The 13,600-nt window shown below is 38.7% G+C and overlaps 1 protein-coding gene across 1 annotated transcript in view; it reads left to right on the forward strand.

Annotated features, from left to right (window-relative positions):
* Positions 1-13,600, forward strand: part of RAD51B (RAD51 paralog B) — a 456,146-nt gene that overhangs the window by 150,999 nt on the left and 291,547 nt on the right. The window contains exon 9 of the mRNA XM_089521731.1: positions 5,932-6,028. Coding sequence (XP_089377857.1) covers positions 5,932-6,028 — 97 coding nt within the window. The remainder of the gene's footprint in view (positions 1-5,931; positions 6,029-13,600) is intronic.

Here is a 13,600-nt window from a genome sequence, read left to right on the forward strand (position 1 = left end):
CCAGACATAGAAAGTGAAATGTGCATGCTGTTTGGCCTGTTCATTTTGTAAGAAACCAATCAGTATGTTTAGCCAAGGAATTATGTCATTGGTGTGACTTGGCATTTAGGAAAGCAGTGCTAAGATATATTGACAAAAGCTAGGCTAGGAAGACATGTTAAGTTATTAAAAGTAAAAATGTTCAGATGTGGCAATGTCTGCAGAAGCCTAGATTGCAGCAGCCAAATGCTCAAGGTTGAATGTGCTGGACAGCACGTACAGTAAACGTAGAACATGCACTGGTAACCTCAAGACTTGATTTTTGCAATGCGCTCTACATGAGGCTACCCTTGTGCCTAGTCCGGAAACTCCAGTTGGTACAGAATATGGCAGCCAGGTTGGTCACAGGAACAGCTAGGAGTGACCATATAACACCAATATTGAAGTCACTCCACTGGCTGCCTATCAGTTTCCGGGCACAGTACAAGGTGTTGGTTATCACCTTTAAAGCCATATAGGGTTCAGGCCCAACCTATTTAGGGATTGCTTGCTTCCATATAATCCGCCCTGTTCACTCAGGTCCTCTGGGAAGAATTTATTACAGCCCTTAAAGACCAGGTTGACGGCGACTTCCCAGAGGACATTTTCTGCAGCCGCTCCCAACTTATGGAATGGCCTGCCAGACAAGATCTGTCAAATTACCAATCTAGAGAGCTTTAAAAAAGCCATTAAGACGGATCTCTTCCAGCAGGCCTTCCCAGAATAAAATACTTGGCCACGAATAGGACTTCCCATCTAGTGAACTCTGCCCATGATGATGATTATTTGGATTAACTGGTTTTTAATATGTAGTTTTTAATCTTATACTGTTTAATCTTGTTTTAAGGGGGGCAATATATATATATATATATATATATATATATATATATATATGGATGTATTTTAACTTGTACGCTGCTTTGATTGCCTGGCAAAAAGCGGGATAGAAATAAAAATTTTATTATTTTATTTATTATTTAGTAAATGTAAATATGCTATGTCATAGACAGAAGAGGAATTGGTATGCATGGTACATAGCAACATGTACATGAAGAGGTTGGGCTAAGTGGTGGCCTCATGGCAATTGTGTATATAAGTCCAGACGCTGTTTATAATGTGTGGGGATAGTGTGGTGTGACGGTTGGTGTGAGATTTGTACAGTGGTGTTTTAGTAATAGCTCATGTGTTTGAAACAAAGAACAAATAAAGCCCTCTTAGGAGTGATAAGCTGGAGAGTGCTGTTTCTTTGATCTGGCACCTGTTTCTCCAGGCACTCTTCCAGGCAAGCCAGAGGTTTATCTTTGAGGCTTCGCTCTGCTTTGCGGTGGAGAGATAACCGATGTCCGTCTTCATCCATTCGACATCGGACCAGATTCATCAACAAGACAAATTTTCTTCAGGGGATGTTTTAGTTCTTTATTTTTATTATTATTATTTTCTTCCCTTGTGCAGGAGTAACTCAAGCTTGACATTATTTATAAAAAGGATGGCTAAGGTCATGGACAGTAGTGAGCCATGTTGAAACATGAGAGAACAATAGTATACCTTCTTTCTCTGGGCTGGAACCCAGTGATTGAAAACAAGCATTACAAATAGGTGGATCAGAATGCACCTAATTTAAATTGTGATTGATTCTAACAGAGAATTTTATTTATTATTATTATTAACCTTTATTTATAAAACGCTGTAAATTTACACAGCGCTGTACATACAATCTCTTTAATTGGACGGTTCCCTGCCCTCAGGCTTACAATCTAAAAAGACATGACACAAAAGGAGAAGCGAGTGGTGGAGGGGAAGGGGATGAGGTCCAGCAGTTCCTCTCTACCTCCAAGGCCTGGACCAAGGCAGGTGGACTGGAGGGAGGGCTTGGCTTCATAATGGATGGTTAATCTTCTTCCAGGGAGGCCTGTTGGAGTTAGCCTGCCTCACTAGTAGGATAATACATATAAAATACATAGCAATACAGGAAATGATTCAATAAAACAGGCAACAAAAGAACATCAAATAGCAAGTGACAGTTATGCAATGCCTGGGAAAGCTTCTCTGAACAGGATGGTCTTCAACTCCATTTTGAAGCTGGTTAAAGAAGTGATGGCTCTTGTTCGCGGGGGAAGAAGGTTCCAGGAGTGAGGGGCAGTGAGTGAAAAGGGGTGAATCCGAGATGGGGCAGAGGAAATCCTGGGCTGGGACAGCAGACCTTGACTACTAGAACGGAGGGCCCGAGTGGGAAAGTGAGGAGAAATAAGGTCTGATAAGTAAGGATGGGCCAGTCCATGGAGGGCTTTAAACATCGACAGCAGGAGCTTATACTGAATGCAGAAAGGGAGAGGGAGCCAGTGAAGGGATGCCAACACAGGAGAGATATGGTCAGAGCGGTGGGCGGATGTGATAATGCGTGCAGCTGAATGCTGGACAGAGATTAAAGGACGGAGGTGAGAAAGAGGAAGCCCAGCCAGGAGGACGTTTACAGTAATCAAGTCATGAGATCACTAGGGCATGGACCAGGATCTTGGCAGTAGAGGTGGAGAGATATGGTCGGATTTTGGCAATATTGTATAAAGAGAATCTACAAGCCTTGGCTGTGGTCTGGATCTGAGGGATACACGACAGAGAAGAATCAAAGATAAAACCAAGACTGCGGGCTTGCTGGACTGGTTGAATAGAAATGTTGTCCACAGAGACAGAAAAGGAGTGTTGAAGGGTGGACTTAGGAGGAAAGACAAGAAGCTCCATCTTGGACATGTTGAGCTTCAAACGCCGATGGCGCATCCACTGCGAGACAGCTGTGAGACAAGACACAGTTCAAGCCTGTTCAAGCCTTGGAGAAAGGTCAGGGGTGGAAAGATATAACTGGGTGTCGTCGGCGTACAGATGGTAGGAAAAACCAAAAGAGCTAATGAGTTTACCTAAGGACAGTGTGTAGAGAGAAAACAGAAGGGGACCGAGAACAGAACCCTGGGGAACTCTAACAGATAAGGGAACAGGAGATGAAGTCTGACCACCTGCAACCACTGCAAAAGATCTGCCAGACAAATAATATCTAAACCAGTCGAGAACAGAGTCTGAGAACCCAAGGTCAGAGAGTATGTCAATTAGGAGACAGTGATCAACGGTGTCAAAGGCTGCAGACAAATCGAGAAGGATAAGAACAGACTAAAGGCCATTAGCCTTGGCCTGTAAAAGGTCATTTGAGATCTTAGTGAGAGAGAGTTCCTTTGATTCAATGAAAGATTCCTTTGGAGGAAGGAGTAAGGTGATATGACTGTCATTGTTTTCTATTCCTCTCTGTGGCTCCCTGTGCTGTCATCCACATTGTTTCAGAGGGCTTTCACATCCTCTGGAGAACATATATGGGCAAGGGTGGTCTAAGGAATTTGGACACCCAAACAATGGCTTGCCAGTATAGGCTTGGGTGTAATATTTGAGACCGCCCATGAATTGAGACCAGGGATATAATAGAAGGTGGGGCCTCAGGGCAGTATGGAAATGTTCAGTCGCTTCGGGGCCAGGTAGAAATTTTCTCCCCTTTTCCCGGGGTTTTTTGTCTACCTCATACTGTTTCTAGGGACAGATAATTGGCTTAGGACAGGATGTTAAATAGGTTTCCCCAGGCCTAAATGGGGATGGGGGAACAATTGGTGTGCACCCAGGCACCCCATTGAGGCGAAAGGTCTGGTTCAGGGCAGCCTTTACATGGCAAGGGTCATGGAGGCTGCTCGTGAAACAGCCTTTGGGGAAGATATGGAGGCTTTGCCCTCTCTTACAAACTCGTGGGGGTTTGGGAGAGCGTGCCTCATGTCTACCTCCCTATGACTGGCTGAGGATACAATCCGAGGATTCGGTTGCCCTCAGAGTCTGGTGTTTTCGCCCTATGGAAGGCTGAAGAGGTAGTCTAGGTAAAGACACCTGGCTCCAGCTGAACCCACATCAGGATTTCACCCTCAGTTAAAGTCTCAAAAGTTTACAGTTATCAGTTTGGGTTTAAATAAGTTTTAGGTCTAATAAAGGCCCTTTTATTTACATCCAGTTTATGTGTCTGGTCTCTTTATTTTATGGTGGGGGATCAAAATGAGTAGGGGAAATGCGGTCTCTTGTCCATTGGTAGGATCCTGTTATAAACAGCTCTGCTGGTGGGATACTCCTGTTGCAGAAGCATGGATTAGAATGTAAACTGACATTGCTGTCATCAATAAATGAAATATTGGCTGAATAAATGAAAAAAATAGTGCCTACTAGTCCTGATTGCCGTTTATTGTCTTGGGAACTGGAGCCCGTATGTTTCTAAATAACAGTTGGTTGAAGAATACTAGCAGTAGAGTGCCATTTCATTCAAAATGTTCTTATTAGAAGTTTAGTTTTATATGCGCAATGGACCCTTGTTATACACTGGGGTTTGGTTCCAAGATCTCCCATGGATAACAAAATCCATGTATGATCAAGTCCCATTAAATATTATAACATAGCAAAATGGTGTCCTCTATAAAAAATGGAAAATCCAGGTTTGATATTTCAAATTTACACTTTTTTTTAACATTTTCATACCGTGGATACTTGAATCCGTGTATAAAAATTCTGTGTATAAGAAGGGCTGACTATATATATATATATATATATATATATATATATATATATATAACACAAGGTGGTTGAAAATATTTTTGCAGACTTCCTACTCAGAACATCCTTTCTCATGTTCTGTATCAACATTGGCTGAAAGCAGCTCCCAAAGAAGTTGAAGGCTTTCATGGCCAGCATCCATAGTTTTTTGTGGGTTTTTCGGGCTATGTGGCCATGTTCTATAAGAGATTATTATTATTATTATTATTATTATTATTATTATTATTATTAACCTTTATTTATAAAGTGCTGTAAATTTACACAGCGCTGTACATACAATGTTTTTAATTGGACGGTTCCCTGCCCTCAGGCTTTCAATCTAAAAAGACACGACACAAAGGGAGTGGTGGTGGGGAAGGGGCCTCTCTAGTAGGATAATACATATAAAATACATAGCAATACAGGAAATGATTCAATAAAACAGGCAACAAAAGAACATCAAATAGCAAGTGACAATTATGCAATGCCTGGGAACGTTGCCCTGAACAGGATGGTCTTCAGCTCCGTTTTGAAGCTGGTTAAAGAGGTGATGGCTCTTGCTCGCGGGGGAAGAAGGTTCCAGGAGTGAGTGAGTTTATTCCTGACATTTCACCAGCATCTGTGGCTGGCATCTTCAGAGCTCCCAGAGAATTTAACCCTATCTAGAAATGAACCTGGTGTCTTTTTTCATGTAAGACATATGCTGCCACTGAACAAGGGGTTAGGAATAGCTCTAATTGTGCCCCCCCCCCCCCCGGGATAGGCATAACTGTGTAGATGAAGCAGTAGCATCTTGAATCAAGAACTCTCTATATAATCATGTATATTGCAGTATTTTTCATGCATCGTTCAGTTGTAGCTGTGGCAGTACTGCCAGCCTGAGAATGTTTTTTTGTACTTGTCTTGCTCTATCTACACTCCTTTCCTTTATTCTTGGTCTTCCTACAAAAATACAGTCTATCTAAACCTACCTTACACATGACCCTTCCAATTCTATAATTCTATGATTCTTACTCTTTCTGTTACCAATTTTTCCTGTCAGCAAAGGCGTAGTTTTGAAAGGGAAGATATGTAATGTGAAACCCCTAAGTAATTTTGAAAGGATTACATGAAAGGAATGGTTTTCTGTACTGCTCTGTTAAGATGCTAGTAATGTAGATACAAAGATTTCAGGAAGGAAATGAAATTATTGAGTATTAAGGTGTGTGTTGAGGGTTGCCTGTCTGTACATACATTCTTATTTTTGTCTGGGATACTATTGTGTTTGTCTTCTTTTAATTCTGAAACATTTTCCTTCTTCATGTCTGTTTGCAGGTTATCTTGACAAATCAGATTACCACGTGGCTGCGTGACGGCCTTGCTATACAGGCAGACCTGCTGTCTCCAGGTGATGACTTGTCCCTGTCGGAAGGTAAGCAGTCCCTCTTATTACAGTTGAAACTTGACTCTGACATAAACTTCCACTGCTGTTCTTATTCATTTTATGAGGCAACACCAATATGGTTATCAGACCATATTGTATAAAATATAAAATGTAGCTCAAATGTAAAATAATATAAAATCATTTTAAAGTTTCATTCTCTAGTACCAGTGGTTTGTTAATCAAAAATTTATATTCTTGGACATGTTTTATTTAGTCATATGTTTGAAAAGATTACTAAGCATCCACTGACCTGGCAAATTACAGAACTTGTTCCTTATATTAGAGGCAAGATATTTGAAAGACCATCTGGCTTCTTCTTATTAGATGTGATAGAGTGAAACCAAGTATTGATTGTAATTATCAGGAATTCAAAAGAAAAGAAAGAACAGCTTCGCACTGTTGGAGAAAGAAGAAATATTCACTTATGCTTCTTGAACTATGCTTTGTTTTTATTTCAAATACAATTTAGTAAAGCGGATCTCTGCTGTTGAAACTTGTGTATGATATAACACAGCCTGATGGTTAAAACTTCCATCTAATAAGGTTATAGAGACAATATATTCATATAGTCCTGTTCTCATACTATGTACTTCATGTTTTTTATGCTTAGTGCATGCCAGAGATGGAGCACAGTGAAATGATAGAATTCTAGAAAAGGGTTGTTGGTGGGTTTTTCGGGCTATGTGGCCATGTTCTAGAAGAGTTTCTTTCTGACGTTTCACCAGCATCTGTGGCTGGCATCTTCAGAGATTCTCTGAAGGTGCCAGCCACAGATGCTGGTGAAATGTCAGGAAGAAACTATTCTAGAACATGGCCACATAGCCCGAAAAACCCACAAAAAACCATGGATGCCGGCCACGAAAGCCTTTGACTTCACATCTAGAAAAAGGCATTTTCCTTACTGTTTTATCTATAGTGCATTCAAACAATGAATGTTGCAGTATAGATTAGGAACTGCTTTACAGAGAAATAGATAGATGTTGTAGTCTTATAATACGGATGAAGGCTGTAACAGAATATTGTCATCAGAAAGGATGAAATGTACTTATTATACCACTGTGTCCATTACTAATCCATAACTAGAACTGGAAGTGCTGTTCTTTATTTATTTTTCCTGCTTTTTTCCAATCCTGGACTCAAGGCAATTTACAAAAATCAAAACAGATACAGTTTAAAAAATTACATAATACAAAAGTAAAATATATAATTATGCTCTCAATGCTGTTAAAATATTTAAAATAAATTTAAAAACAATAAATAAAGCAATTAAAAGCATAACCATTAGAAAGGATAACTGCAAATAGAAGCAACACAGTAATATGAAAGGTCCTTTCCTCTTGAGCAGTGAGCTCTCAAAGGCCTGCTGTGAGAAGTTTAGTCGTCTTTGTCAGAGAGTTCAGGTGCCACAACAAATTACAAATCCCAGAATTCCATAGGATGGAATCATGCCAGTTAAAGCTGTGTCAAACTGCATTAATTTTGCAAAGCTGATTAGCATGCATGAGCTTCAGTAACATGGTGCAATTGCATTTATGGCATGTGTAAACTGTAGACATCTAGTTTCAGGAACCTATGTTTGGACCTATGTCATTGGATGAGAATGCAGAGAGACCCCTTGGAAGTGAAACAGAAAAGAAAAGTCTCAATGAGATTAAGAGGGAATGTGTGTGTAAAAGGGGGGAAACATGCATCATAGGAAAGAAAGAAAAGAAGGAGGAAGTTAACAGAGAAAAGAATGTTGTGTGCAGACAGAAAAAAAAAGACTAAACAGAGTGGCTTTAATAAATCATTTAAAAAAGAGAGAAAGAATGTTTTTGTGCAGTTGAATTAGTGACACACCCTTCTTGCATTAATAAAAATGTCCCTCAGAGTGACTGGATTCATAATTCAGAGTGACTTACTCATCCCTGAACTACAGTAACATTTACTAATTCTTGTGAAAGTGTCGAGCACAAAGAACTCTCAGAATTTGTTTGGTTGTGAGCAGCTCTTTAAACAAGCATTTCAAGCATAAAGTGTTCTAGCATGTTAAAAACTGAAAAACACTTGAGGGAATAACATTTTGACACATGCTGGGTCATTGTTACAGCTGCAAACTCTTTAAATCTATCGCAAACTTGTTTGTGCAAGCCTTTTTTGATGATAGCTATAGTTTGCCTCTGTGTTTCACAGATGTATGCTCTGAAATAGAATGATTCATAATTTGTCAAATACTCATTTTTACTAGAAAGCTTTTAGCAAATCATATGTGATTAGACATCCTTTGTAGCCTCAAATCTGTTAGAATGAATTTCCTGAGATTAAATACATAGGACTAGTAATAAAATATCTGGTTTTGGTTATCATTTTGAGTAGAGTAAACTGACAGCACACTGTTTCTGCCAGTGGCTATACTAGTATTGGATTACATTTTCCTGCCGCACTATATAGTCAGCCATGTCTATCATTTGTATCCCTCTCATATTGACTTTAATGTTAGTGATGATTTATGCTCCAGCATTAGATGGTAGTAGATTGGGGTTGTGGGGGGGGGGAGAGAAAGATTCTTGTTAATACTAACTGAAAGTCTGTATGTTGTGGGTACTCTGGGCAGGTATGCAAAATACAATATTTCAGGTAGATTTTACATATGCACCCCTAGAAAGACCCCATTGGAAACAAGAGATCTACTGAAACAAAGAATGAAATCTGAATGTTGCTTCAGTTCATGGAGTCATTCTGCAGACAGGTTAGGCTTCAAAGGATAATGTATTGCTCCCACATAGTTCAGAAATAAAAAAAGACACAATTGGGTTGTAACTATTTTTAATTGAAGCTGCAATTCTGGTGAAGTGAGATTTGGTCCCTTAAAAGGGTTGCCTGTGCAATGTGGTCCACATTGTCTTGCAAATGTCTATTTAAATCATGTTGAGATATAGTGTTTTCAAAAACAGAAGTAAGTGTGAGATTTTATTTCATTCCTATCTATTCTATGGAGACTGATAGTACTAAAGTTTTGTAAGTGGCCCTGAGAATGTGTCATACAGACTTGGGGCATTTCTGTACACTGGAAAGTGCTCCTTAGGTTTTTATATTTTATTTTCTGAAGGATTACAGAGTTGAAAGGAAACTTAAGTATCCAATTAAACCTCATGAAGAGGGATTTGCTGTGTCTGATTACTACACATGACTGCCAGATACTTACATAATTGGTACTTTATTTCTTTTTTCCTGTTTATAATTGCATTCTAGATTAGGGTTACAAAATGCTCACAGGGTTTATTCCACAATGATTGGTCTAAAACATTAAAATACTTACCACTCACTTCTCTCAATTTTTTTCATTTACTCTGTCCCTTATCCTGTATCCAACTTCTATTAAAGCAGGTTATCTTGGATTTCAGTTGTGGAAAGACACAAATATGTGTGTGTACCTTAAACCTAAAATACGTTGCCCTTGGGTGTTGCAAAATAACCTTCCTTGATAAATCCACAGGGTTTTTTTTAAAAAAAAGATTAAAGTCTGGGATCCATTACTGCAAAAACAGAAAATAATTGCTCTTAGAAGGAATGGTGGAAATCAGCACCTATAGCAAGTAGGGGAAGAAGGACCAAGGTATAGTGCTGTGGCCATTCAGTGTCTTTCACAGCACTAGCCCTTCATCCTCCGTTTCATCCTTTAGATTGATATGAACCAAAATGGAAAAAAATAAATAAGTTCAATACAGTATGAAAGAAGAAGAAAGGAAGCCTCTCTGTCCCAGATATTCTTTCTTGTGTGACAGGTTATAGCTTTTTTTTTATTTAAAAGTGAAATCCTAATTGAATTCAGGGGAGAAGAGCTTTAAATTGCTGAGTGGAAGGAGCAAATGTGTTCGTGTAGTGCTGTTAGATGTTTGTTTTAGTGTTTATCTACATTGCACAATTACAAGTTCCAGACCAATGAAGAAAGGTCTTATTTGTCCATGAACGTGCAGCTCTTGATAATCTTTGGCATGATTCCACAAGACCATCCCTGTGTCCCATGACTTCAAATCATGTTTGAGTACTGTCTCATAGGAGAAAAGAAAAACCTCCTCACACATTGAAAGTTAGGGCTGGTACAGACAGGCATGGAAAAAAAAATGGCTTCCAGTCAGAATGGAAATGTGGCATATGCATGACGCATACCCCCATGACACCAGGAAGCCAGCTTCATGCCACTCGGCTGCCCATCCAGCAGTTTAAATGCCATATGCTGCCGAGGTGCCATAAAGCAGCAGCGGAGCAGCTTTTTGCCAATGCAAAAAGGAGCGGCATTTTACCATTTCTTTTTGGTAAAGTGGATTGGGGCCGCAGCATGCAGTTGCCATGGCTCCAATCTAGCTTTCTCAGGGATGACTTGCCATCTCTTTGCAGTGGTCTGTTCTGCCCTCAGTCTGTTAGGGAGCAGTGTCCATCTACCATGTAGAATAATTTAAAATTAAAATGAAAGGGAAAGTTCTGTAATGCTGCCAATATGCTTCCAGTCTGAATTCAAGGAATTGGTGATGATTTTTAAAGCCTTCAGTGGCTTGGGACCACAATACTTTAAGGAGAGATTCCCACCCTCCCAGCCTGCCTGAGAACAGGGCTTTTGGCAGGAGGTGTTCTCTCTGTCCCACCACTGGGAGCAGTACATTTGGGAGGTTCATGGGAGAAGGCCTTTCTCTGTTGAGACACCAATTTATGTAATAATAATAATAATATAATAAAAACTTTATTTCTATACCACTTTTCCAATGAGATCAAAGCGGTTCACAAATTCAAGGAAAAAGTATACATCACATCATATTACAATACAGTTAAAATCACAGATATATTTCCATAAAACATAGAATAAAAACAGTTTAAAATATCACAATCACAGGTTAAACATCTTGAGGTACAATTTGATTAGGGGATAACTTTATCTATAAAGAGTCAGGAGGGTATGCTAGGCGGAAAAGATTTTCAACACCTTCTTGAAAGCAATGTTCTCCCCTTGGAGGTCCAATTAGCACCAGTGATGGCTTCATTTTGTCACAAAGCTAAAATGTGGCTTTTTGTTAAATCGTTTGGGATCTAATTGATTTTTTTCTAAATGTACATATTTTAACCTATTTTAACTTGTTGAATTGTTTGATACTTTAAAAATATGTTTACATTATTTTATTGCTTTATATTCTATATTGTATTAAAATAAATAGATTAGACTGAATTGATTTTATTTTTATTCTGCCTGTACATTTTGGTAAAGGGCAGGCTACAAATATATTAATAAATAGATAAATAATTTGAATCAACTTTTTTTAATTGTAGACATATAGGGTATAAACTGCTTTGTGCCAAAGAAAGCAAGCAGAGTCTCCCAAGGAACTAAGGATGATAGGTTTCACTCGTAGTCAGGAAAGGAAGGACCATGGCTTTTTACACTAGCTGCAGCTCCTCAGCTATGTACGAAGTTCCATTCAAAAGAGGTTAGAACATTTTAATGATTCATTTATACTCGGTAACTATAAGGTCTGACTCTCACTGGACACAGTTGTTGAAAACATTCTTTGCCATATCTAAAACTTAAATCTTCAGGGATTGTGGTAGATTAAACTGGAATTATTGGCGATACAGCCCTACCAATGGTAAATTCTCCCCCAAACTGTTGTTACTTTTGTTTCATCTGCATCATCGTCTTGTCCATGTTATCCAGTTAGTCATTGTAGATAATGAAGACAAGTAATGGAAAAAGGCAAGAACAAAGGTAGGTGTCATAAACATATTGATAACAACTAATTTGACAGTCCAACATAATTTAAATAGAGCCTTAAACTATAGAGGGTATACTACATCTCTGCTGATCTCATGCTTATTTATAAGTGGGGTTGGGTATCAAATCCAGGAATGCTGATGATAAGCATCTTTTTTTAATTATTAAGACACACTCTATTGTTTATCATCCAGAATGTATTGCCTGATTTTTCTTACAGGGGGAAAAAACAACACAGAAAATTTTCACATATTGGTATAATAAAACTGCTTCAGGCACAAGACGTGCAGAACTAAGGGGTCTTGTATAAGATGAAACATTACATAATACCACCCAGGGAATTCTTGAGAAAACAGCAGCAAAGACCATGCACTACACATTCCTGGAGAACCACCAGCCTGAAACTTCAACCATTTAAAACATGATTCTGGATCTTGCTATAAATAAATTTGATTTTTTAAAATTACTGCATTGTTTACAGTTCTTCCTTTAAACCCAGCTGACAAAATCTATTCCAGATGTTTGGTGGGCATGAACAGCAAGCAACAAAGTCAGACAAGAAAGTTAAAACTTAATGAGCAGAGAACCTAAAAAATAGAAGAAACAGAGTAAAATCCTGACTGCAATTTGATATCATTTTAACAGGAACAGAGTAATTAATTTGCCGTGTTCATAGGACACCAAATTTATTAGTTTGTTTTTTCTTGAAAGCCACAGGGGCTTGGCTGATGAAACCTGAAATTGTTGTTCCATAACCTTTGCTTTTATATTAAACAAATGACCTCAGATTTTGGAGCAGCTTTTGACTCCAGGGAAAGTATGCCATTAAGAAAGTGCCAGAAGTGTGTTTAATTGATACAAGCCTTGAAAACCACTCTAAAGGGTGTTATTTCCTATTACAGATTTCTGGGAAGTGATGGAGCTATCATACATTTACTGGAGGCTAATATTGAAATAGGGTGGTGGAAGATGAGCACAAGTTCCTCTGAAACGGGGTAACCTTCTATGTAGGTTGATATCTACATGAAATTGCCCAGTTGCATGGAAGATCTGTCTGTCTGTGATAACTGCCTCTTTTAAAAGTAGGTGGGGAAGGGGTAGGAGGAAGTGACACAGGTCCTTTCCGCAAATGGTCCTTTATGTGGAGGCCTTCACAAATACGTAAGTTTTTTTGTGTTTGGAGAGAGAAATCAGATTTTGGAATAAATTAATTAGAAATTGCAACTTACTTCAAATTATTATTATTTATTTATTTTGCAGCAGTTATTACAACTGTAACTCAACAAGAAATAGCATCACTCCTTTTCAGTGTTAACTGTAATAGTTTTTTGTTTTTTTTTAAATTACATACTTATAAATGAGGTATGACGTAACTACAGTAGGCCCTTCACATTCGCTGGGGTTAGGGGCACAGGATCCCTGTGAAAGTGGAAAAGCTACAAATAAAAAAACCACTATGTTTTAACACCTTTCTAGGAATCTCTAGATGCTCCAGCACAACTTTGTGGTTAACATCTGCCAGAGGTTGACCATAGAATCATGCTAGAGGACCTACAAATGCCTAGAGAACTGTTTTCTCTAGGAATCTCTTAAGTCATCCAGCACAACTCTATTGTCAATTTCCGCCAGAGTTGTGCTGGAGGACCTAGAGATTCTTAGAGAGAACATATTAAATCCAGAAATAATCAAAAGTCGAAGCTGCAAATGTGGAGGACCGTGACTGTATTTAGACGTATTTTGAACTATAGGCCAGTGGCTTCTGGTTTCTTGATAGTATATAACTTCTATTTACAGCTAAATAATGAGACAGTAAAGAGATA

The sequence above is a fragment of the Sceloporus occidentalis genome, unplaced genomic scaffold (genome assembly GCF_023333645.1).
Source record: "Sceloporus occidentalis isolate IW3139 unplaced genomic scaffold, rSceOcc1.0.p SCAF_4, whole genome shotgun sequence".
Classification (NCBI taxonomy): Eukaryota; Metazoa; Chordata; class Lepidosauria; order Squamata; family Phrynosomatidae; genus Sceloporus; species Sceloporus occidentalis.